The sequence below is a fragment of the Mercenaria mercenaria genome, chromosome 18, assembly GCF_021730395.1.
Source record: "Mercenaria mercenaria strain notata chromosome 18, MADL_Memer_1, whole genome shotgun sequence".
Taxonomy (NCBI): Eukaryota; Metazoa; Mollusca; class Bivalvia; order Venerida; family Veneridae; genus Mercenaria; species Mercenaria mercenaria.
The window spans coordinates 17,984,348-18,011,541 of NC_069378.1; the positions used below are offsets into that span (position 1 = coordinate 17,984,348).

Consider the following 27,194-nt stretch of genomic DNA (forward strand, 5'->3'; position numbering starts at 1 on the left):
TAACCTCTGTCCTGTTTGCACTTTGTCCCAAATCAATTCCTTCATTCATGAAAGCACCGTCAAAACCAATCTCAGTCCACACTGTGACAGTTAAAATTAACATGTTCCCAACATTATACTGTCGCTGCCTGTCTCATTCCACACTGAGACATTTTAGATTTACATTTTCCCAACATTATACTGTCGCTGCCTGTCTCATTTCACACTGAGACATTTTAGATTTACATGTCCCAGACATTATACCATTATACTGTCGCTGTCTCAGCCCGCAATGGGATAATTGAACTTTACATGTCAACGAAGTTAAACTGTTGCTGACTGCCTAAGTCCATACTGAGAGTAACATTTATTTGTCCACGACCGTATACTGTCTCTTCCTGTCTCAGTCCACTCTGAGACAGGTAAAATTTGCAGGTCCCCGATATTATACTCTCGCTGCTTGTCTCATTCCACACTGAGACAGTCAAAATTTACATCTGCCTGTCTCAGTCCACACTGAGACATTTAAAATTTACATGTCCCCAAGTGATACTGTCGCCGCCTTGTCTCAGTCCACAATGAGCAGAGTTACGACAAACACCATGAAAGGAAACTTTGACACACAAAGTTGTGCGTATCATTGGCATTTCCCGTAAAGAGAATTTCAGCAAAGCCATGGCTCCTTTCTTTTTTTTTTTTTAGCGGTATAATGTTTTTATTTCATAAGACATATAAATAATTACAGACAAGCTCTATGGCTTTTCAATGACTACACTAACACTAACATTTTAACAAGGAACTACATGTACTCATCATTCAATATAACATATATGTAACTATACAGATTCAATAGCCCCTTTTATATGGTGCAGAAGAGAGCAAACGAGAAAACAGACAAAATAAATTGCAACAAAAAATATAAATATTGTATACAGTGCAAACAATAAAGAATGCTACAGATTTTCACATTACTGTAAAAGGTTGATAATTTTTTTGATAACTATTTAATTTATTGGTTTATATATTCATTGTACAATATTCAGTACTATTGAGTTTCAAAATTACCATTCAAATGTAGTTAACATAAAAAGTGTATTACAACTGCCCATCTGTCAAATTCTAAATCAGTCATATTTGAAGCTTGATATATCTCCCATCAGAACTTAAGGCTATTTCTTAAACCAGCAATGCTAGGCATAACCTGGTTCCGTTTACATAAGTATATATACTTTTTTGTTTCTAAAAAAGAATATCTAACATGTAGTCTTTTCTCCCAGATCCCAACAAAACAGTCAACTTATTTATTTCACCATTTGGGTCAAAATGTTCAAGTTCATTTATTATATATTGTATGACTGGCTTAACCTTTGAACATTCCCAAAAGAGATGGATCAAAGTTTCCTCCTGGCTCTGACAAAAAGTGCACAAGTTTTTATTCTTAATTTTCATTTTAAACAGTAGGGAGTTTGTTGCTAAAATTCTATGTATTATTCTCGTTTGTAACCACTGTATGTATGTATCTCGTGTACACTTAAAACATAACTATACATTAGGTACCAATTTATACTATTTTCACTTATGCAGTCCCACTTAGTTTGACTTGTTGATATATCTTCATTTTTGGTAAGAGTTTTATATAAAAAATTATTTATATCTGTCTTTAAAAGAATGGGATGCATATAACAACTAATATTTGGATTTAAGAGTTGTTTGTTTTTTTCTAATGGTACTTTTATTTTTTTGATATAACTAGTAACAGCATTTCTTAAGCCAAAATAATGGAGGAAATTAAGCGGCCTTCCAGTTACTTCTTGTAAATGGTTAAGGTCTAGAAACTTTCCATCATCATCAATTATGTCATTTACAAATCTTATCATGGCTCTTTATTTGAGAAATTTGATGATGTTTCGGCAATTTCTTATCGATCGGACAGATTTCCAGCACACTTACTGGAGTTATTGGTGGCATTTTAGAGTACTTACACAACTTGCCGTATACCATTGGACCAAATTTCAACAAACCTCAAGAATGATCATTGTGAAACGTATCTGTGCATAGTGTCGGCATTTAATGATCTTCACGGGAGTTAAATGGACCTTGATTTGTTAAATTATATGATATATGTGCTACTTCCGCTATATCAATGGTTGGAATTTTACCAAATTTCACTGGAGTGATCAGTGCTAAGCGTAGTTTTGTGTATCGCTTGAATGTAATGGTTTAGTAATTTCTCTTGAGTCTTGAGTCACGGCCCTTTATTTGAAACATTTTACAATTTCTGCGTGTTTAATAGGGAGAGACATAAGTTACTTTCGTTTTCCTTTCGTAAGACACAATTCTTTAGTTTCAAAAAAGCAAAATCATTATAACTTCTAGTAGGCAGTTACATTTACACACATTTCTTTATGAAATATCGGGTTTTGTTAGCTTGAAACAATGTAAATATAAAAAAGAAGTTTAAATAGCAGTGTACACTATACAACTGCGCATCCTTGAAATCCTGATTATATTGTTGGCATAACGTTGTTTTAACAGGGTCGATATGAGGATTTATCACCAGGGGAAAGAATTGTGATATCGACCGTGAGCGTAGCGAATCGACAAAAACCTAAGGGCCAGTAAAGCTAACACCTCTAAGGTTACTTGAGAAAGAAAAATCAAATGCAAAACTCAAAGTATTTGCAATGTTTTATGATATTATGAACATTAACACATGATATTTTTGTTTTGTCAAACGTGGAATGCTTCGGCAATTAAAACCTATCTACCATCTTGACCAATACGCCAAGGAGAAACTTGTATTTAATGACCACTATGTATAATATGTTGGTATTTAAATTTCAAGGGCTACTTAAGTATATATGTCAATAATATTTCTTAATGTCTTTTTTTTCTATGTTGTCGTTCGTTGATGGAACACCAAAAGATAAAGTCTGCCGCCACCGAAGAATTTGTTGGGTTTTCTGCGTTAACATGTATTGATATTTTTGTCTATTATAGATATATAGTAAACATAAATAAAAATAACATAAAATTGATATAGCTTTATTGTTATTTATGCAAATCTTATTTTTCATGTTTCCTACATTTAGAAGATCGTCGTTCGAGGAAATATATCTGGAGCCCTGTGCAGATATTCTTTTCGAAAATAAATCCATCACTCACTATAAAACAAGTGATATCGGATTTCGGTATTCGTGGTCATCAAAACATAGGAGAGTTCGTTGTGATAACAAATACCTTTGCAGAATGATACAGATAGGGCCAGCAATATGCACTGGCAGAAAAAAAGGTAATCATATTCATTTTTCACAAATGTCAAAAGTACCATACTAGTTTTTTTTTATTACGAAAACTGTTGTTATACATGTTATAAACATTCTAAGCGGTGATTGATAGAAATAGATGTGTTTAATGAATGTAACATGAATATCAAGATGTAGAAATAATAACACTGTTAATTGAATAATTCTCGTATTTTTAATTTTTAATTGAAAGCTTTTCAAGGGTTTTGTACAAATCTTCAGTTAGTAAAATGATAACGCTCTTCAAATTAAAACTTAGAAAATGGTGGATTTTGCAGTGTTGTAATTAAGGGGAAAATATTGACAATGTTAGAACTGAATACAGAAGGAACTTTTAAAACGTTTCTGTATGAAATACATATTTATTTTCATCCAAAAAGTATGATAAAGACAAATTGCATATTCAACAAACGCCTAAAGTTGCATCTTTTATTACCATAAACGGACAAAGGTAAGCCGAGTTTGTTGTTGCTTCACTTTGTTGCGTGTTATGCCTCCATGGGAACTACTTTAAGGTTGTTTCAGATCAGAAAAACTAGATAAATTGGGGGAAAAAAATCAAAGTAAAAGTAAATATCAATAGATACATCAGCGTCGTCTACGTGTATTTTTACTCCAATGGAACAGATATGTTACAGTGTACTTAAGAAACGACATATCTCATTAAGTGATTTGCCGTTAGAAAAATAATTGTTTTCAGTTCAGATGTGAAGGAATTATACCAAGAGGGCGCTGTCCGAGTGATACAATAATGCGCACCTGAACGACAAAGATAAATTTTCAATTGCAAATCAATGTTTGAGATATATCAATTTTGAATCAAACACTATTGCAATATATATTATCTGCATTTTTGAAGATATTCACCAAATATTTACGTGTTGTTGTGTTGTTTTCTTTTCCGGCACGCCGCTGTGACGTTTGAGGCTATGACGTCATAATTACGTACAATGTGTGTGTTTGCGCGCGTGCGCGCGCGTGTGTGTAGCATAATATCACACAGTTTCAGTCTTCTTTGTTTAATAGGGAAATGAATAGGGTTGTTTTAGCATGATTCATATATCTATGTTTCAGTTACCGATTACTTATCACATATTAAGGGTGAACTTCCTTGTGCTGAGAATGGGCAGACTTTTCCAGTTACACAGAAATGTATATATGACGTTGACGATGCAGGATTTCCACTAGGATGTCGAGATGGAAGTCATTTGACTAATTGTGGTAAGTCCAATATAGTCGAGGGAACTGAGTTATTTTAATATTTTTGGTAATAAAATATTCAACGTTATTTCATTTATTGTGTCAAGTCCGACGTAGCCATCAAACACTCTTTGTCTTCTAACTATTCTGGTGACTCCAATATAATGAAAGATTATTAATTGTTTGGCATTTTTGGTTATTTTATTTGTATAATTATATCGTTTACTGCATCAGAAAAAACAGCAGAAAATCAAATAAAATTAAGTGGTTTCCGACATTATGTAATTAGTGGTAATTCAACACAATTATCTGCTTTATGTAACTTGACTGGTAGTGGAGAATAGCACTCGCTTATAACCCTACCTTGACTGACTGAAATAAAAATAAACTGCTTAACGAAACTTACCTGCTTTGGCTTTAAACATTTATAAACAGTTAATAACATAAGAAGATGTTTCAGTGCATAGAAATATAGAAATAGTGAATGTTTATGTTTTATTTTCATTGAATTATGTTCAAAATGCATAATTATTGGTACATGTACATGTTATTCAATACATATAAATGCAAATAAAACTATCTGTTTTTCTATCAGTTTAAAACCCCTTACTGATAGAGCCGAAAAGCTGGCTAACTTCCAAATAAACAAAGACCGAGTTTAAGCTCATATGACAAAACAATATAAACGTGAGTGCAACCTGGATCGGGCAACTGATTTTTCAGACGACGTCGTAGAATGTGACCGGGAAGTGTTCACTACAGGTCAATGTTTTTTCTGAGTCCCTACAACCTTAACGTACTATACATGTAAATATATATATACACCCTAATTATGCTTGAAATCTGGATTGGCTGTACGGGCAGGGTAGATCATACATAACTCTATAGTCTTCAAATGCAGAGTACAATTTACGGATGTGTAGGTAAATGTATCCATTTTATAATTTTACTACCTAAGTGTTTCTCTAATTGCAATAGGCTTTGAAAGCGAACAGCATGGATCCTGACCAAACTGCGCGGATTCGCAGGCTGTTCTGGATCCATGCTGGTCGCAAACGCACTATGTTGGTTTTCTCATGGCTGGCGCGGCTCATTTCACATCGCGAAATTTTATGTGAAGAAATTCGAAAATTCGTGTGTTGTAATTTCTTATTCAGGTTTACTTATCTATTTTTTTTACACAAGGTATGTAACTCGAAATTTCAACACACATATGTAACAAATAAAACGCCCCTTGGCACCTGATACTGATGTTCTTCCGTTGTAACAATCATTCAATTAAAGATTACTTCACTTTTACAAAAACAGAATCATTCCGCACAAATTTGAATTAACCTATTTGCAAATTAATGACATTAATCTTTTGTTGTATACCCATACATTTTGCATGCGGTTATATAAATGTTTTATCCAGACAATTAAATAATCCAGGAAAAGTTACATTTTGCTAATTTAAAATACACATTCAAAATTAGGACATTAATATTCGGAGTCATTCGGTTTTCGCACTGTTCGACAGAAAGCAATATCAGATGTCATTGAATTCTATACTTAAGAAATAATGTTTGTTTTATCAGTCGGTTTCTTACAGGAAGATGGTATGTAATGGAATTTCAGACTTTGTATTAGCGACAGCTTGTTTATAGTTTTATTTTAGTTCATATTGCTGGGCTTAAGTATTAAAATATTTTGTTACATATTTTTAAGTATAAGTGGTACATTTATTCAGAACTAACAAGTACGTTTTTCGAGGTCTAACCATTTACCACAAATGTGAATCACGGGGTCCGAAATAAAGCTACATCTTACAGACTTCAAGATGGCGGACAAGATGTCGCTAAAATCTTTTATGGTGAGCCTGAAGAATTCGCATAGAAATATTATGACTACTCAATTTGTTGATTAAACGCTTATCAAATAAAATGCATTTGGCTGGAACTAACAATGATGGGTTAAGTATTTAAATGGGGTATCACTAATCCGACTTATAAGAATTTCGCACGGATTCCGCGTTCAGTTTAGAAATCCCGTCCTAACTTTCTTTACTCTCGTATGCTTATAGTTATAGTGAATTTAGTATTTTGATCATTTTCAACGCCTGTAGTTGTTTAAGGGAACGTTTTTGTATGTAACCTGCTTTATGGTTAATTTCAAATTAATTTTATGTTAAATCATTTCACATACATTGCATGTCTATTAAAAATAAGATATTTTTTATTTCTACGAGCTTATTAAGTGTCATTTTAAGTAAATATGGGTGTTAGGGGATTTGGCCTGTCTATGCTTTTTCAAAATGACATTTAGTCCATCAGCCACAATATACAAGGTCTTAAATTAATTAGGGTAATCAGCCACTGTATACATAGACAGAATCAGGCCATCAACCACCACATGCAATGTTATAAACTAATTAAGGTCATCGGCCATCGTATGTAAGGTCATCAACTTATTAAGGCCACCAGCCATCATATACATAGACAGAAATTAATTTGGGCCATCAACCATCATATACAAGAACATTAACTAATTAAGGCCACCAACCACTATATACAGGAATATTCATTAATTAAGGCCAACATCCTCCGTATACCTGGACAAAAACTAAGATAATCAGCCCCCATTTGCAAGGTCATAGATCAATTAAGTAAATAAAATCTGGAAAGTAGATCCCTCGGAAGCACCGGGAACAAGACAAAAAGTATAAATTGCAGACTCGGTTTGATTGAGTCTGTTCATGAGCAGTAATGGAAAATGCAACACTGGCCATGCACCCTAGCACCGGCTTAAGCAATATTCAATCTTCATTCTAAATGAATTGAAATCAATGATCCCGAAGGACCAGAAAATGTAACAACATTGAGATATGGTCATGGCGACTTTATACGGGCGCCACACAGCACTTAACACCCGCTGTTGTGAAGTAAATAAAATCTGGAAATTAGATCCTTCGGAAGCACCGGGAACAAGACAAAAAGTATAAATTGTAGACTCGGTTTGATTGAGTCTGTTCATGAGCAGTAATGGAAAATGCAACACTGCCCACACCCACTAGCACCGGCTTAAGCAGTATTCAATCTTCATTCTAAATGAATTGAAATCAATGATCCCGAAGGACCGGGAAATATAACAACATCGAGATGAAGTCGTGGCGACTTTTTACGGCCGCCACACAGCACTTAACACCCGCTGTTGTGAAGTAAATAAAATCTGGAAAGTAGATCCCTTGGAAGCACAGAGAACAAGGCAAAAAGTGAAAATTGCAGACTCGGTTTGATTGAGTCTGTTCATGAGCAGTAATGGAAAATGCAACATTGCCCACGCCCACTAGCACCGGCTTAAGCAGTATTCAATCTTCAAATCTAAATGAGTTGAAATCAATGATCCCGAAGGACCAGAAAATATTATAACACTGAGATGAAGTCGTGGCGACTTTTTACCTCCGCCAAACAGCACTGAACACCCGCTGTTGTGAAGTAAATCACATCTGGAAAGTAGATCCCTCAATCAGCCACCTTATACAAGGTCATAAGCTAATTAAGCCATGAAACATCATATAAAATGCCAAAAACTGATAAAGGCCATCAGTCACAAAATACATTGACAGAAACTAATACAGGCCAGCAGCCACCATATACTAGGTCATAAATTAATTAAGTCTACTAGTTACCATATACAAGGTTATAAAATAATGAAGTCCATCAGCCACCGTATACATTGACAGAAACTGATGAAGACCATAGGCCACCATATACAAGTACAAGGACAGAAACTGATTGAATCCATCTGCCACAGTATAAATTGGAAGAAATTTATTAAGGCCAGCAGCCAACATATACAAGGTCATAAACTAATTAAATCAACCAGCCACCGTATACATTGACAGCAACTAATTAAGACCATAAGCCACTATTTACAAGGTCATAAATTAACCAAGGCCATCAGCAACATTATACAAGGTCATTAATAACTAATTCAAGCAATCAGCCGCCACATAAAAAAGTGATAAACTAATAAAGGCAATCAGATATGAAATTTCCTTAGCAATATAGCACTTTCAAATTTGATTGAAGATACCTTTACAGATTTTTTATATGTTAAGTTGCATAATTTGGCATTGACTCGTTCCGAATATTTGTATCGTCGTTTAAATTTACCTATAAGACAATCACATTTTTTATTGTTTCTTTTGTTTATTATTACACCAGGCTCAGTGACATTTAAACGTCTCCTTCTTTTCCTTTCTTTATTTTTTATTACAGAAAATATAAAATGCACGGTCAGTACCGTTCTGCAGCATTTTATTATTATTATTATTATTATTATTATTATTTATTTTCATTATCATCATTATCATTATTATTATCATTGTCATCTTTTATTATTCCCCTATTGGTTGAAAACCAGTTTCTGGGACTATAAGAATGCGCTTTTCCTTCCGTCATTCCGTCCGTCCGTCCTTTCGTCCGTGCGTCCATCCGCAATTTTGTGTCAGGTCCTTAACTCTGTGATCCATGAAGGGATTTCAATATTACTTGGCATAAATATTTCCCCATGATGAAACACAAAACCCGGACCCCTTAATGGTCAAGGTCACAATTGGAGGTCAAAGGTCAACAGGGCTTTGTTTTCTGTCTGATCCACAACTACATCAAAGGTTAAGGTCACAAATTGAGGTCAAAGATCAATAGGGTTTTTTCCTGTCCACCTGGTAAAGAGACCCTTGTGGACTTATAATATATAAATATTTTCTTTAGAATTAATTTCCCTTTGTTACTACTATAAATAACATTTTATAATCGGCCGAAACATTACACATGAAAACAATTATAGGTTTTTATCAGATATGCAAATTTTAATCAAATTGTTTTGTTACAACATACCGGTATTACATTGACAGATATAAATTCATGATGTTATACTGCAGTAGAGAAAATTAGGTGGCTTCCAGTAGGGGACTTTGAATTGCATGGCAATACTTCATTCACTTGTTACCAATGATATTATTATTCGTTGGACGAAAATCATCATTGCACTAAGGAGATATTATTATATACTTTGCTAATGACATTCAAAGTCAGTTAAAAACTAGATTGGTCATAAATAATATAACGTATTTTACCTCCTGCTGGTCTATTGGAATATCTATTGTACTACTCATCCTAAAATAATTATAGACTTGCTTTTTGGATTTATAGGGAAGCACATATACAGTATTTGTAAGTATCGTAACACAAATGTCTTTCCAAATTAACGGTTAGCCCCATATTTTAAGATATTTTAAAGAAAATGATCGCCAAACCAAAGACAGAAAGAGTTGCTTTACATGAAAATTTAACAGCATATGTAACATTAATAGTCCCCTACACAACGATTGTTAGTTTACTGAAATATACATTGAATTCCGGAATGGAACTGTATAAAGGGGTCACAGTTTCTGACAGTTCCGTTGAATCCTCACCATTTTCAAAGGTGTGTTACATGTCTTCGTTTTGATGCATTTGCAGTTATGTCCCAGTGCTGAAAACTCACACAACTAAGTTAAATGTACTTTTCAGCAATTGTTAACTGTTATTTCTTTTAAAAATGGCTTTCAGGAATATTTTAGGTATCCAATTAAAAGGGACAGTACGGTTGAACATGTAATGGGCAGGTAGATTGTTGGTATTACGAAATATTTCTATCTGTCGATGATGCACACTCTATTAGTCTTAAGATATTCTAAGGTCGCAGTGGTCCCATGCCCCTAATACAAAGTTAGTATACAAAACATTGTGAGTAAGCAGATAAATGCAGTATCAAACATGCACAAAGATATACATTACAAAAATTGCTTAAAGCACTCCTCCGTACATGTTTTTATTAAGTACACGATGACTATAAACATTTTCAAAATCAGGTTTTACAACGTTGTATATTTCAGAAAACTTTAGCTGTCCAAATGACACTGTAAAATGCCCAGGTAGTTTCTGTTTACCGGTGCGGTTTGTATGTGATGGTGATATAAACTGTGAAAGAGGACAGGATGAAGAAAACTGCGGTAACTTTCTTATATGGGTCAGAATGAATTTTGATTAGATAAAAGTATTTATCACAATTTTGGTATCTGTAGCATAGACTCCTTTCGCAAGGAAAATTCAGCTAAAGATGTTTAATCGGTAAATGTCGCTTACTTTCAATTTACTTCGTTTTAAAAGCCACCAACCTCAAATACGGAATTGCTTTAAACGCGTTTGCTAGAATTGTCTGTATATGAGATGGGTGAATTTTTTCCCAATAATAGAATTTCTTCAAACTTTGAATATTGAAGTATCAACAATCGTCTAAGAAACAAAAATATGCAATAAAAATCATAGGTCACCGGTATTGAAAAAGAGTTATCTGCCCTTGAACAAGGCAATGTTGGAGAAAAGGGCAGATAACTCTTTTTCAATACCGGTGACCTATGATTTTATTGCATATTTAGTTTCTCAGATGATTGTCCTTCTATATCCAAAGTTTGAAGAAATTCTATTATTGGCAAACATTTTGCCCCGGACTCCAGCATAGCTTTTAAATCTTAATATATGATCATTTACACTTTTGTGTTCTTTTAGCGCTTAATGCATGATAGAATTTTACCGGGGGTATTTTTTATTTTTATTTATTTTCCTATCTAAGTTGCCTGACAAAAGTATGGCTCTTTTACCATTCGAAGTATAAATTTGGTAAAAATACTTTGCCAATGAAATTTCATAACAGGCAGACGTATTATATTATATTTGTTAAGAATATGCTTTAAAAATCGTACATTTAGCTGAAATTCATCACAGATACAAGTTGAAAAAAATAAGATTACCTCCCTTTTCATACAGATTGAAAATGAATGAATTCAGAAGCTTTGTAAGTTTTAAAACTTATCTCTTTGTTGAAATCATTGAGAAAAAACAGTATCTATCAAATTTTAATGAAAAACTAGAAATTATATTCAGATCAGGTAAAGTAAAAATGGAGAGTGGTGTCCGGTACTAAGATACCACAGTTTTTATATATCTGTGATCATTTCTGTTTCAACTACGTGTATTTAGATAGTTACTATTATGAAAGTATAGGCTTTGAAACTACTCCTATTAAATCAGATTTTAATTTGAAGTTTTCATCATTGAAATACAGATTTTGCTTTTAAAACCTTGTAGTTTTTGACCTCGAAATACCGCATTAACATTTAAATCTATATAGGTTTCATTCTTGAAATACAGAAATTGCTTTGAAATTGTTGTAGTTCTCATCCTTGAAATACAGATTTTGCTTATAAATCCTTGTAGTTTTATTCCTAGGTATACCGAATTTGCTTTTAAATTCTATTAGTTTTTATACGCCCGTTTGAAAAACGGGACGTATTATGGGAACGCCCCTGATGGGCGGATGGGTGGTCGGTGTCCAGACATTGTCCGGAGCATATCTTCTTCATGCATGGGGGGATTTTGAAGTAACTTGGCACAACTGTTCACAATCATGAGACGGAGTGTCATGCGCAGGAACCAGGTCCCTAGGTCTAAGGTCAAGGTCACACTTACAAGCCAAATGTCAAATTCAAGAATGACTTTGTCCGGAGCATATCTTCTTCATGCATGTAGGGAATTTGAAGTAACTTGGTATAATTGTTCACTATCATGAGACGGAGTGTCCTGTGCAAGAACCAGGTCCGTAGGTCTAAGGTCAAGGTCACACTTGGAGGTCAAAGGATACAAGAATGAAATCTTTGTCCGGAACATTTCTTCTTCATGCATGGAGGGATTTTGATGAAACTTGGCATTTGTTAACCATCATGAGACGGAGTGTCATGCGCAAGAACCAGGTCCGTAGATCTAGGGTCAAGGTCACACTTGGAGGTCAAAGGATACAAGAATGAAAACTTTGTCCGGAGCATATCTTCTTCATGCAAGGAGGGATTTTGATGTAACTTGGCACAATTGTACACCATCATGAGACGGAGTGTCATGCGCTGGTCCCTTCTTTAGAATTACTTCCTTTTGTTGTTACTATAAATAGCTTATAATATAACTTTTTCATTACTAGTCGTAGGGAAAAATCGAGACCACTTTTCTGTAGTACAACATGCATATTACATCCAATGTTGAGGTGTATCTTAACCTATCTCTACCGGGTAAGGATTTTTGCGCGGACTTACAAATTTTTTATGGAAGATTAACTTCCTTTAGTTGTTACTATAAATAACCCATATTGTAATTTTTTTATAATTGACCGTAGGAAAAAACCAAGACCACTTTTTAGTGGTACAACATAGATGTTACTTTCAAATTTTAGGTGTATTTTAAGGTATCTCTACCTGGTAAGGAGTTTTTTTGTGGACTAAGAAAACAAAAGAATTACAATAATTACTAAACAGCCACACAATTAAGATTCCATTTACAAATACAGGTGCTATTTGCCAATTTGCTGTGACGGGCGTATATTGTGACATGCTGGCACTCCTGTTATCCTTGAAATACGGAAATTGCTATTAAATTCTTGTAGTTTTTATCCATGAAATTCAGATTTTGCTTATAAAACCTTGTAGTTTTTATCCTTGAAATACCGAATTTGCTTTTAAATTCTTGTAGTTTTCATCATTGAAATGCAGAATTTGCTTATAAAACATCGCAGTTTTTATCCTAAATATACCGAATTTGCTTTTAAATTCTTTTTTTTTCTTCCTTGAAATAAAACTTTTGCTTTTAAATTCTTGTAATTTTCATTCTTGAAATACAGATTGTGCTTATAAAACATTGTAGTTTTCGTCCTTGAAATACAGAAGTTGCTTTTATATTCTTGTAGTTTTCATCCTTGAAATACCGAATTTGTTTTTAAATTATTGCAGTTTTCATCCTCGACATACAGTTTTATGGACGCCTTGTTATTGTTATCCTTTATGTAATAAGTTTTGTCTCCACGCAATCTGACTAAAGTACTTGATCTTCTAAACGAAGATCTGAGAACGACCCATTCACATTCGTCTTCTGTATATTTTGGATTTCCAGTATTGCTATTTTTATTTTATCCAATCAGACGACTTGTTCGAATGTCAAAGAGTAAGAAAAATGTGCAGTCATTCCAGGGCTCGAACCCGGGACCCCTCGCTTACAAAGCAAGTGGCTTACCGACTGAGCTAACCGGCTATCTGATACAATATGACATAAAAATTGTAAATATCAAAAGTCAAGGCTACAGGTAGATTTGCAGGATGTTGTAAGTTAGGCTCTGATTGGCTAGCGAAAGGGTCGTCAGAACGAGGCAATGAATAGGTCGTTCTCAGATCCTATGCGTAGCGTAATAGGATATGTACTTTAGTCAGATTGGTCTCCACGTATTTGAAAATCTATATCTATACTTTAAAAGCTGTCTTTCGCTGCTACTTCTCATTTGTACCTATTTCTTCAAACTTAATTAACACGACTTTTACTTGCCTAGATCTAGTCGCAACAGTCGTGCACAGTTATTGTATAGGGATTTTAGATTAAACTATGAATTACCTCATGCAAGTGGTTTTGGTTTCTTAACATCTAGATCCTTTTTTGTTAGGTTGTGAGTCGTCACAGAGTGAGATACTTATTCTTTATGAAAAAAGAACGATAGAGGAGTTATTGATTCGTTCGTTTTCAAGACAGTTTTATACACCGACTAATATAGTCCGTATACTAAGTTTTGAAGCATCAAAACCATTGAAATCATTCGATATAGATGGTACACAGGTAATAGTTACAGACAGACAGGTTGATCAAAGAGGTTATACAACAAGGTTACCAGAATGTAGTTACAAGGTGATGTCTAAGGATTTTCTCAAGTCCGTGAAATTCACAAAGAATGGAACAAAAGGAATTATCTACATTCAAAACAGTCAAACCTCGAAAGAAGTCGCTGATGATATGTTTACAAATCTACATTACCTTACCGGAGAATATAAGCTATATCGTGTAACACAAAGCTCTAATACAGATTATGATAACGTTGTTCCCAGAGTAATTCCCGTACGTGTTAGAAGATGGAAAACACTAAATGCCATCGGAGCAGAATTTTTCAGTTCTCTATGTAAAGGTATGTAGACTTGTTATTTTACTGTAGTATGGATACAGTGATGATTATTTTAGCTATCAATTACTAGACCTATTACCAATTTGAAACAGTCGAAACATTTTCAACGATTGATCCTGACTGCAACACTAATGGAGTCGTTGTTAGATGAGATTTGATCTCCACTAAACGAATTTTCTGATTGGCAATATTACTGAAGACAACAAGTTTGAAGTCAGTAACACTTAGTTTTTTTAGAATGTTAAAAAGCACAACGCGAAATAAAACAGACTGATTGCTGTAATGATGTGTCTTTATCATTTATTAAAGGAACAATTTTGGTCAATGACGTGAAAGATGTTAAAAGAAACAATTTACATGTTTTATAAAGATACATATATTTCACATAAATGTAATTATGTCGTTTACTTTTAGTGCACTCCGTGGTACACTGCCAAGATCAGTATAAATGCGCATCAAGTAAAACATGTTTACCAATGGTTCATGTTTGTGACGGATACCGACACTGCGTGCATGGTGATGACGAATTATTATGCGGTTTTGAATGCCCTAATAAATGCGTTTGCAGTGGGTTGGCTGTGCATTGCAAAGCAAGAGACTTAAAGTTGTCATATATTGATGACTTTCCAAAAGCTACCAGGGAATTGGATCTAAGTTTGAATAAAAAGCTGCACAGTGTTTTACAACAACCCGTGTTAGACCTAATTCTATTGTCAATTTTAAATTTGTCTGGGTGTGATATAAAAAACTTATCTCGTCATGCTTTTCACAGGTTAAGGAATCTTCAGTTGCTGGATATAAGTTACAACCTAATTACAGTACTACCAGAACGCGTTTTCAGTAGCTTGACACAACTTAAAACATTGCATATTCACAGTAATATTTACTTGTCAGGAATAGATCCTTATGCCTTTCACAATCTATTTCTTATTCGTGATTTAAATCTGGCAAATATGCGTCTCACCAAAGTCTCAGCGAAAACATTTGCTGGTTTAAAGTTGAAAAGTATCGATCTGTCTAACAATAGAATAGAACAAATGGAACCATTTTCTTTTAGTAATTTATCTGTTAACAAAATAAACTTTGAACGAAATAATATAAAATCATTTAACAAAGACACTTTTACCGGAGTAACAGATCTTCAAATACTAATAACACCGTCTTTCAAGTTCTGCTGCATTCGACCAAACTATGTTGCTGAACATAACTGTGTCCCGACACAAGATGAATTTTCTTCCTGCGAAGACCTCATGCGACATTCTGTACTACAGTTTCTATTGTGGTTAATTGGCTTAATGGCGCTGCTTGGAAATGGCCTTTCTTTAATCTACAGACTGAAAGTAGACAGAAAAAGACTAAAGCTCAGTTATGGTATATTTGTAACGAATTTGGCTGCAGCTGATTTACTTATGGGAGTATATCTGGTAATGATTGCGGTCGCCGATGCAGTTTTCAGGAAAAGGTATTTAAAATTATAACAGATACTGTTATATCTGCCGTTGTCTAGTTTACGCTAGCATTTATATGACTGACAGTTATGGATGCCAAAAACATAGATAGTTACAGTCTCCTTGTATTGACTGAAATATAAATGTGGCTTTTGACTACTAGAACGACAGGAAACATTTACATTTTACACTCTATGGCCATGTCATCGGATCGTTAGTTTAAACGACTAAAATACATATTTGCTCTTAAAACATATTTCATCAGCATTGAAAAGGAACACTACTGGATGCACATCCTATTGAAAGGGTCATGATATTGGCTTACTTTTTTTCAAAGGTTTTTAACAGGGTTTTAACAGGTCACCATTAAAATTCACCCATTAATTCTTACTATTTAATCGGATTCTCATGACCATAGTTTTAATGCCATACATTAAAAAAGCCATGCAATAAGTATATTAAAACCCTGGTAAAAGATACCTTGTTGAAATGACTTTGATTGGCATGAAAAGCTGCTAAAACAAACCATTAATTAAGTTTATTGGCTCCTTAAAACTCCATGAAAATTTTTAATTGGCATGAAATTAATGTCCCATTAAAACAGTACCCCTTAATTCAACATTAATTAGTAAATACTAATGGGTCATTAACTTTTTTAATACTCTGTTAATGGCCTTTAATTATTAAAACTGATTAATGGTCTAATTAAATATGTCAGATTCAATTTTAATGAGTTCGTAATAGTTTAATGGTATATCAAATTAAGGCCCATGAAAATTTGCCATCAGAATTAGACATCTCAAGATAATCAACTTCATATTGATATTTGCCGTATTGATTTAAACTACGTATTGCTACACATGTAATAGTATCTATACATATATACTGTTTCGTAAAATGCTAGAAGGATAATTGATTCTTCTTTTTTCTCTGATTATTTTGTAATGTAAACACATGTAACAGCCTCGTACAAACATTTGTCATATTGTATCCTCATTCTGTTATATGTTCTTATGAAATGAGAAAGTAAATGGATCTTGTATTGTATTGTGTTGTACTGAGAAGGGTTTACAGGTACCGATTTAATAGATCAAGTGACCATGTGGGTAGTGTTAACTATTCAACATTTTTATATTGACAAATATTCTGACCAAGCTTTTATTGGTTCAGACATTAGGCGTCAGGTGTATTAAAAAAAAGCAACTGTTGATGACAACGCAGCGCACAATGGGCGATCACAATTTAGCTCTCCTTCAGTACTTTGTGCTCAGGTGTATGCACTTAAACAGCTAAGAGCAAATGTTTGAGGGTTTGCGTCACAAGTAGCTCCCCCAATCAAGCGTACCACACTCTTAGATTCATTGAAATGAAGAAGCCATTGATCTGCCCATGCCCCAAATGAATTCAAATCAGACTGTAAATCTTCACAATCACGTGTACTGTTCTTAGTTTTTACTCAAGGATTGGAAAATTTGAAAATCTAAACTGGTCTGAACACATTTCATAATGTAAATTCCTTACCTCACTCACTTCCTTATACAAATGCTGATTATAGTGGCATGCATCAATACGTATTTACCCTTACCAAAATAATGTAGATTGTTTTTATCAAATAAATAAATATGTTTCCATCCGACTTTCATTGAAATAAATCTGATTTTTTGTAGGAACACAATTTGGCAAACATTTGAAAAAACTGGCGTAACTGCATCAAGGGGAAACAACTTTAATGCAACTAAATATAACATCATGATATATTATAGACGATGTGTGCTTAGTATGTATTTATTGTGATTAAAGTCGTTTTTAGAAACAATATGGGACTGGAATTATAAGCATTCAATGGGACGAGTGCTAGCCAAAACAAAAATGTATATATATATATATTTGTGCTTCTGAAAATTTACGAATCACATTTTACAGAATGTAGGATTTAATGGGCATCACATTGCTGTTAAGGGCCATTAATTTTACACTTAAATGAAATCGTACAGAACAATAACATTAAATGGGCAATAACGTTAAGGGCCATGAATTATCCTGTTAAATCAAAATTATACAGAATTTCATTATTTTCAAAGCCATTAACTTTTTTAGCTACCAAACCAAATTTTTAACGGCATGGTTCATGGTCAAAAAATGGGTGTTTTAATGGTATTTTAACATGTAACCCATTAATATTGTGAAACCTGTTAAATAAAGTGATGCAAGAATTAATGGGGTTAATTAACAGTTTTTTCCTATTTAAATGGATATTTAACCATGTTTAATGGTATATGCATCCAGTAGTGGAAGTCATAGGATGTTTTGTAAATCTCTCTTCTGCAAATTTGATCAACAGTAAATGTCGTTTATTTTCATTTTACTTCGTTTTTAAGGCACCAACCTTAAACCGCCACAACGCTGTGGATTAGAAATCTCGCCTGGGCTGTAGAATTTTTTAATATGACATTTTAATCCAGCTCGCATCTGAATGTCGGTGGTTTTATGTTGGAAGTTTTTTTAGACAAATACCAGTAAAGAATATCGATGTAGCTCTATCGATTGCAGAGTTGGAGCGGTCTTTTGCGCATGCCCGGAAGTGATTATCTAATGTCGCGTACGGCAAAAATGCGCAAATTATTGCATGTTCGCACGCATTTAGTGTATAATATGTATGATATGCTGACTAGAGATTAGGGTTAGTATCACCATGGTTACAAAAAATATATATATTTAAAGCACTTTTAGTTCAAATAGCTTCAATTCGGCATATACCCGAGTCTGTAATTTATACCGGTGCTCCAACTCTGCATTGAGTCACAGCCAAAGAATATTTGATAGTATCTATAAGTCCGTTTCAAAATTTCATAGCATTGGCAAATGTCTAGTATTTTTTTGTATACTCTATGATATTTTTATGTTTTACCACTACGAATCTAACATTTCTATTGCGAAGATAATACATGCCCAAAGTAATCATAATTTAGCCGACATATGGACTAAGGTAAAACTATCAAAAATTGTCCATGATGTACAATTTTGAAACGAACCTGTATGTAGAAGAACATTTAATATTTATGGGAGTTTTGTACTGGCACTAAAATCAGTTATAATTATTAAGAAACAATGAAAGTAAAAACAGCGCATTGAAAAACGATGGTTTTATAGTGATTGTTATTATTATCATTTGCACTTGCAATAAATATAATTTAGTATATAAATATAAATGATTTTCTAAAATGTTATGTATCAAACAATTACGTATTGACTCATAGCTCGGTGTTTTTTCTTAACAAATTTGGTGCAGGTAATTCGTATACACTGAGTACAGGGTGCGGTAACTAAAAGTGTGCAGGTATTTAATACCCGCATGCTAGTTACCGCACTGTTGGATAGGAAAGTATGCCAGCGTGTCTGAAACAGTAGACAGCGAAGTGTATTTTATTGATTTTCTGCTCTAGCATTGGTTTATTTTACCTGGGCTTTACACATTTGTAAAGCAAGGATTTTAAGTACTCACTGAACTGCTGTATATGGCAATGTGGAACGCCTACAACTACCATATATGGATGGCTATGATACAAAACAGAAAGAACATTAAAACTCTCGGGTAAACGATTTATACTCGGGGGCTACGCCCCCTCGTACAAATCGTTTACCCTCGAGTTTCAATGCTCTTTCTATTACTTATTTCAGGTATATTTATGTAGATGAAAAATGGCGAGGAAGTTTTATGTGTAACCTTGCTGGTGTTTTGTCTACAATATCATCGGAATGTAGCGTATTCTTTCTGTGCCTCATAACATTAGACAGGTTACTTGTTATCAAGTATCCGTTCGGCACCAAATTTTTCACCACAAAGAAGTCAGTTATCTGCGTAACAGCTGCATGGCTTATCTCAAGTTTCATCGCAATTTTACCAGTGGTGTATGAAGGATATTTCCAAAACAAGTTTTACTCTAGATCTGGCGTATGCATTGCTTTGCCGTTGACAAGAGATCGTCCGCCTGGATGGGTCTACTCTATTTTGGTTTTTGTAGTCTTTAACTTCATCACCTTTCTCCTAGTGGCAATTGGCCAGTGGACAATTTTCTATGAAATGCAAAAGTCGAGTGGAATGGCGACGACAGCACAGTCATCAAGAAAGAGAGATTTGAAAGTTGCCAGAAATCTTCTCCTTGTGGTAGCGACAGATTTCATGTGCTGGTTTCCAATTGGAGTGATGGGTAGGTTGAAAACATATTTAATGCGCATCTTTTGGTACGCAGAGAAAAATGTTATACTCTGCTTTCTAGTTCTGATTTTATGCGCTGGTATCCAACTGGGTTAATGCGTAAGTAGCAAAGGATTTCATGCGCTTTTATTGGTACGCACAAACATACTTAATACACTGCTTTCCAGTTTTGATTGTATGCTAGTTTCCAATGGGAGTAACTGGTTAGTAACGGGTTTCATGTGCAAGTTTTGTAAGAAGCCGCAGACTTTACATGCCGGCAGTTTGCAGTGGCAGTGGTGATGTAGTGAAGATTTCTTGCACTTGTTTTTTTTTGTAAGAAGCGATATTTTCCATGCGCTGATTTTCCTGCTCTATGAAAAAATCCACACGACTGAAAATTCTTTACATTTAGAAGTTTCATAAATTTTTCGCGGGTAGGTGGACTTGGCGTCACCATTAACGTGTACTATCAAAATTGTAAATGGTTTATTAATATTTTTGTATGTGCTATACATCTTTAAAGCAGAGGGTACTGCCTGGCTGAATTTTTCTAATTCAAACGCCAATACAATGTAATTCTATATGATGTGTTTCGCTCTTCTAACTGCTGTCTGTAAACAAATGTGTTAGATTATGATAACTGGTATTGACGATTCTTGACAAAGTTTTCTTAACCATTTCGCTGTTCCGCTTATTTTGTTTTCGGACGACATTTTCTTTGATAACATGATCTGTGTATTTTGCACTTTCTTCTCTTACTTCACTCCGCTGCAGCGTTCTTAATGTTAGTAAACTTTTGTAACAAATTTTGACGATTTTCGCGCAGGGATTAGGTTTAAAGAACCTTTTCTTTGTTTATAATGATACCTTGTGACGTGCGAATCTGACGTAATTTGAACAGAGTTGTTATGAATGAGTGGACGCTTTAATCGCTCCTTTTTAAAACTGTTTCATTATCAGAGTACGCGTATTACTCTCACTACTGTGCGTGTTTCGTTTTCTTAAGTATGATAAATAGGCTTAAACATATGGACTTTCTTTTATTTATATTTAAAGTAAAGATATTTGTGTTAGACGGACATTTTTATCATTGATAAGTTTATCTCATTATAAGACAAATAATGCAACACTTTGTGGCTGTGGAGCTTTCTTCCTGTACATCCAGTCAATATTCCTAAGTGATTGCACTCAGTACTCATCGTATACACTTACAAGAGCCCCTATTGTATTTCGTTGTGGAGAGACGTATGGCAGCATGTGTGATAGCCTTCTTTGAGTGTGGCTTTTCTTGTTCGACTTTACTCATTGTTTATTACACAATACTTAGGAATTGCAGTCTATTCTTTCGGAAATTCTATCTCGCTCCCTCAAAAGTGGTGGCACATCCCCGATAAAGGGTATTGCGACTTCACCGAAATTATACTTCGCCCCTTTATTAGTATCAGCGCGTCCCCGCAAAAGTGGTAATCCACCCTCTCAACAGTTGTAGCTAGCCCCCGCAAAAATTGTTATTCGTCATCACAGCAGTTGTAGCTCGCTCCCTCATAATTGAACTAGTTCTAAGAGCTCTTAATAGTTGTAGCACGACCTCCCAATGGTTGTAGCTCGCCCCCTCAGAACCGCGGCTCGCCTCCTCGGCTGTTCCATGTGAAATGGGGTGTCTCACATTAAAATGCAGTAAACAGTTATTTACTTATTCTAGGCACTGGCAAATAATTTAACTAGATTTTTACGATTTAATTTCGATGTTTTGATAAGGTACCCCAGATAAGACAAAGAACTAAAGTGTATGTAATATTTGATCGCAAGGCAAATCGAATTGGAAATCCCCGAATAACTGAACACGGGGTACATAATAGTAGAAAGTTCTTGGTGTGTGGTATACAGCTCACAAGCGTATTCTATGAGGCTTACAGCTCATGGGTGTGTATTGTGTGATACTAAACCCGCTGCTATGAGGTGTGTGTAAGAACGTTATGTTCGCGCTTGCCTAAAACAACAAGAATACTGACTTATTTATGATAGAGTATACATGAAACAAATTAGTAATCTAAAAACGTTTCCTAGATTTATTTTTCTAGTATGAGCTTGTTAGAAATCAGGAAAACACTACAAAATATGAATAGTCCTGCTTTAACGCCTGCTTCGCGGCAAACATTCGGACTGGTTAGAGGTTTTGCTTCTAACCGGTCCAAGGCAGCACCCTTCATGTTCCGTTACTGTTTGTGTTCAAGTTGTCCATATTATTTACTTTTTCTATGCATTTCGTTTTATATTATCACCAAAATATAAGTGTTCCTGAATTTTGTCTTTGCTTTTATATCTTATTAACAAGATACATGAGCAGCGTTAAAGCGGTTTAAACACTCAATTAGTGTTAAGACCGTTCCAAAGTGGTGTCACAATATGTGTTCGTTTCGTACTCCATGTACTCTGGTGTTGCCGACTGAGGGGTTTGCAAGTTTTAAGAATGACCTTTCTTGTTGGATTTTACCTGGTCCGTTTTACGATGAAGTAACACTTTTATATACAAATGCAATGTTTTTATTTACATTTTCGAAAAACACCTTAATGCTAATAATGTATGTTACCTGCAGTATTCTGAAAATGTAAAGACAATTTAAGTTACCAAAGCAGGCAGCGATAGAAAAACTACATGTATGTAATGTCACATGCATCACTAAGAGATGTACTTACCTCAAACCCGAACCAATTCTCTGCGGTACGTACGCGCAAAACTTCAATAGCTCACCGATGAACTAGTACCATTCAACATACAATCTCTTAATTTCTCAAACAGTACGGAATGTATTAAAACCAGATAGATATAGCTACTTGTTCACCGTTAGATAAATTGAGCACTTGTGATAATCCAGAAACAGTAGATCTAACTATGATCTGACCATGGTCTTGTAATTAGTTTGTTCATTGCTGGCACAATCACTCGAATGGTTGTATGTTTTTACTTTTATGCGATACCGCTACGTTAATAAGGAGGGCGAAAATGAATTGTAAGTGCACGAGTAAGAATGACCTTTCTTGTTGGATTTTACCTGGTCCGTTTTACGATGAAGTAACACTTTTATATACAAATGCAATGTTTTTATTTACATGTTCGAAAAACTTCTTAATGCTAATAATGTATGTTACCTGCAGTATTCTGAAAATGTAAAGACAACTTAAGTTACCAAAGCAGACAGCGATAGAAAAACTACATGTATGTAATGTCACATGCATCACTAAGAGATGTACTTACCTCAAACCCGAACCAATTCTCTGCGGTACGTACGAACAAAACTTCAATAGCTCACCGACGAACTAGAACCATTCAACATATAATCTCTTAATTTCTCAAACAGTACGGAATGTATTAAACCAGATAGATATAGCTACTTGTTCACCGTTAGATAAATTGAGCACTTGTGATAATCCAGAAACAGTAGATCTAACTATGATCTGACCATGGTCTTGTAATTAGTTTGTTCATTGCTGGCACAATCACTCGAATGGTTGTATGTTTTTACTTTTATGCGATACCGCTACGTTAATAAGGAGGGCGAAAATGAATTGTAAGTGCACGAGTAAGAACTCATGTATAGATACAGCAAGGGCATTGAATGGCCTTCAGTATAAAAGTTGTAGTAGTCTTTTGGTTTAGGGAGGGAGTCCAATTTTGTCTTGCAGTTTTCTTAGTCGTGCCCTTAAAAGTTAGACTCTTGGTGCTCTGAGTTCAGACAAGTTGTTGAGTACTTTGGTGTACTTATACCTTAGATTTACCTTGACTTTATGTTTTACTTAATTCATCTGGTATTTTTGCTCTAATGTTACAGCCTTTCTCAGCGGGGATATTATTTACATTGTGTTTTCTAACTTGTTGAAAATAGGGTAAGTGCGAGGTTGGCATGCCCTAAACGCGTTTGAACCCCAAGTTTCCTTTATATAGGTTACTGACCGTTCCAAGGCGGTGCCCCTATTTTGAAATGGTTCTCTGTCTGTCTTGTATTGTCTGTTGTGTATGTTTTCTTGTTTGTTGTAAGCTTTTTTCCTTGTTCTCCCCCTTTCACCCCCTCCTTTCCTCTTGCATTGTGCTCTTTTTTGTATCCCCTCCCCCTTTACTTGAGTTAATTTTCGTGGCTCCCCTTTATTTTGGCTACCGGAATCCTAAGGCGGTACACGATTGTTTTTTTTTCTTGCTTACAGGTGTGCGTTTGCGTGCTTGTGAGTCTAAAGTGGTGCCCCACTGTGTTCTTGTACCTTTCTTGTTTGTGCCCCACTGTGTTCCTTTGTTTGTTTGTTTTGTCCTGTGTACGAGTGTGTTCGTTTGTGGTGTGCACGTCTGCGTGCTGTGGGTTTCGTTTTGGGGAGGCTGCGTTTTTGGTACGTGGCATTCTCTGTTCGATATTTGTCTTTGTTTTTTTTCTATGTTAGTTGTGGTTGTGTGTTTATCTTTGATACATGAATGTCTGCGCTCAACCTCAACCCCCTTTTTACCCCTTACCACTTCCACCGTCTATCTATATTTGGCATAAATTTATATGTACTTGTTAATCATTACAGCTTCTTTTTGTTGTGGGCCTACTTTGCAAATGCGTGGCTCCGAGGCTGTGTTTGGTGCTCTATGCTTCCGAGAAATCTACCCTTACCTTACTGTCTAAAATTCGTCCAAACAGTGTAAGAAGTTCGGTATTTTGCCTTTGTTGGACCTCACACATGTACCAGGTCTGTGTTTAATGGTTCTATTCAGTTAAATATCATTCGTCATTAGCAGTATCGAATAAAAGAAAATTATTGAGTTATTAGAACAAATAGTTATTGATTTCAGGTGTGATAGCGCTTTCGGGTCATGCGATATCTGGTGATGTGTACGCATGGGCGGCTGTGTTTATCCTGCCAGTCAACTCGGCCCTGAACCCGATACTTTACACACTGACAGCGATTATTGCAGGAAAGGTATGGACACAATATACGTTTTGTAATAATTTAAAACATATGATCAGAACTTTTTAAGCGTAAATTTGTTAGTTTGCAGCTTATTCCCATATTTGCTACGTTGATACGATGATGCTTCAAAAAAGTTCTATTTCTGGGGGAAAAAAAAACAAATGTAAAAACGAGAACATCTACCTGAATAAAAAGCAAGGATAAATATCAAATAGGGAATGCCACGTTCGAAAAACGCATTCTTTTCAAAACGAAACTCACAGAACGCAGATGTGCACACTACCAACACACACTATCACAAAGCAAACACGCGAGAACAAAACGACCTAATAAAGGAACATAGTGGGGCACGGTCAGGGTAAAATCCACTTCTTGGGAGCTTAAACCATACTGGTTTATGGTGCGCACCCAACCTCACTCTTACCTCCACCATGTTCCAAAGTCACGGGACAGTGTAAGTAATTCGCCAGGTGAATCTCAAACACACGAAACGGAAACAAAAGACATGGCATATAAAACACATAAAACAAATAAAAATGCTAATGGAGATATTGCAGCCTCTGTTAATTATTAGGATCCTTTAATAGTACATATTATCGTTTTCCTTTTTCATTTAGGATTTCCAACCAAGTACAGAAGAACATCTAAGAGTGCAAAAGATTAAAGGTAGAAACTTATGCTGTTTTTTTAGTAAATCTGTAGTATTAGTAGTTAGATTTGTGTTGAATAAATATATATTCATTATATTAGAAATTCAACAGATACTAAAAAATGATATGCTCTCTCTCTGTTTTTATATATATATATATATATATATATATATATATATATATATATATATGTGCTTTAAAACCATTTTCTGACTTCTGACGGGATATTCTGTGGGCAAGCTATTAGTCTAAACAGTTTCTTTATTCAAATAAGCATAGCATGATACAACATTTCTACAAATGAAATGATGATTAGGAAAAAAAGTTACAATGTAACTTACCGTGTCCTCCTATTGTTAGTTGCTTATTATGGCAGACTGAACATACAAGTGCACAACAAAAATGAAGTCAAAAGAAACATATGTATGTACAGATAATAGAAAAAATGTAAGAAAGAATATGAAAATATGCAAAAAACATGACTCAGGAGTGAATAGGGGAGAGAAAAAAGAAAAATAAGAAGAGAAAGTTTCAGTTCTTAATGACCCAATCCCATCGCCAACCTAACCAGTCAAAACTGTCTTTCGCTTCTACGAATTTTGCAGTACAGCTAACGTAAAGCAGGATAAAGAGGAAATTGTAGCGGCGACAGTTGATATATTTCCAGATACGTGGTGCACGACTTCTTTTAACTGAGAACTTCAATAGCAGGAATGAAAAGGTTGTGCGAACAGTTGAAATGAATCCAGGTCGGTCGGCAATAAAGGGACGGGTCTATGAAAAGCTGAACTTTTGTAGGGTACAGTGTCATTGTATGACTTTGTTTTAACGTGAAACGATGTGAATCATTGCTCGAGCAACTGACTTAGGATTTAGAGAACTTGGAAAGTAAAAATGTGTAGGATTTTGGAGTTACTTTTGTTGTCGTGGCACCATTCAGAATCAAAAGGCTACATTATGCCATTATGTCAGTTACATATATATCACCTGGTACACCATAAATTCAAATATACTTCAAATATAGCACCATAGAATAATAATGCGACATTGGAATTATTGTATTGTACAGGTACATCGTAAGATCACGTTGTAAATGACAGACAGACGGACTAAGCGTCTAAACAAAGTTACATCATAATGCCAGTTATGTATCAACTGGTGCACCGAATGATTGTTTGAATTTATATGGGGCATAGCTGCTTTTAATCCGGTGTTTGCATATTTTTGTCTTCCATCGGATGTACATACACTTAATGCTTTTTGATTTAACTAGTTTTCGAGCGTGCAAGAACATATAACTTCTTTTGCATTAAGGAATATACCAGAATAATCTGTTGCTTTAAGTTTGGATTTCTTCATGAACAGTTTTTGCGTAGCTCAATCTGTACTGAATTTGACGATGACA

The 27,194-nt window shown here is 34.8% G+C and overlaps 1 protein-coding gene across 1 annotated transcript in view; it reads left to right on the forward strand.

Moving 5' to 3' along the window:
* Positions 1-26,869, forward strand: part of LOC123537998 (uncharacterized) — a 162,150-nt gene extending 135,281 nt beyond the window's left edge. Inside the window, exons 28-35 of the mRNA XM_053529685.1 lie at positions 4,359-4,505; positions 10,405-10,521; positions 14,043-14,555; positions 14,967-16,014; positions 19,679-20,208; positions 25,021-25,148; positions 25,757-25,805; positions 26,859-26,869. Of these exons, the coding sequence (XP_053385660.1) occupies positions 4,359-4,505; positions 10,405-10,521; positions 14,043-14,555; positions 14,967-16,014; positions 19,679-20,208; positions 25,021-25,148; positions 25,757-25,805; positions 26,859-26,869 (2,543 nt within the window). The remainder of the gene's footprint in view (positions 1-4,358; positions 4,506-10,404; positions 10,522-14,042; positions 14,556-14,966; positions 16,015-19,678; positions 20,209-25,020; positions 25,149-25,756; positions 25,806-26,858) is intronic.
* The last annotated feature ends 325 nt before the right edge of the window (positions 26,870-27,194 follow it).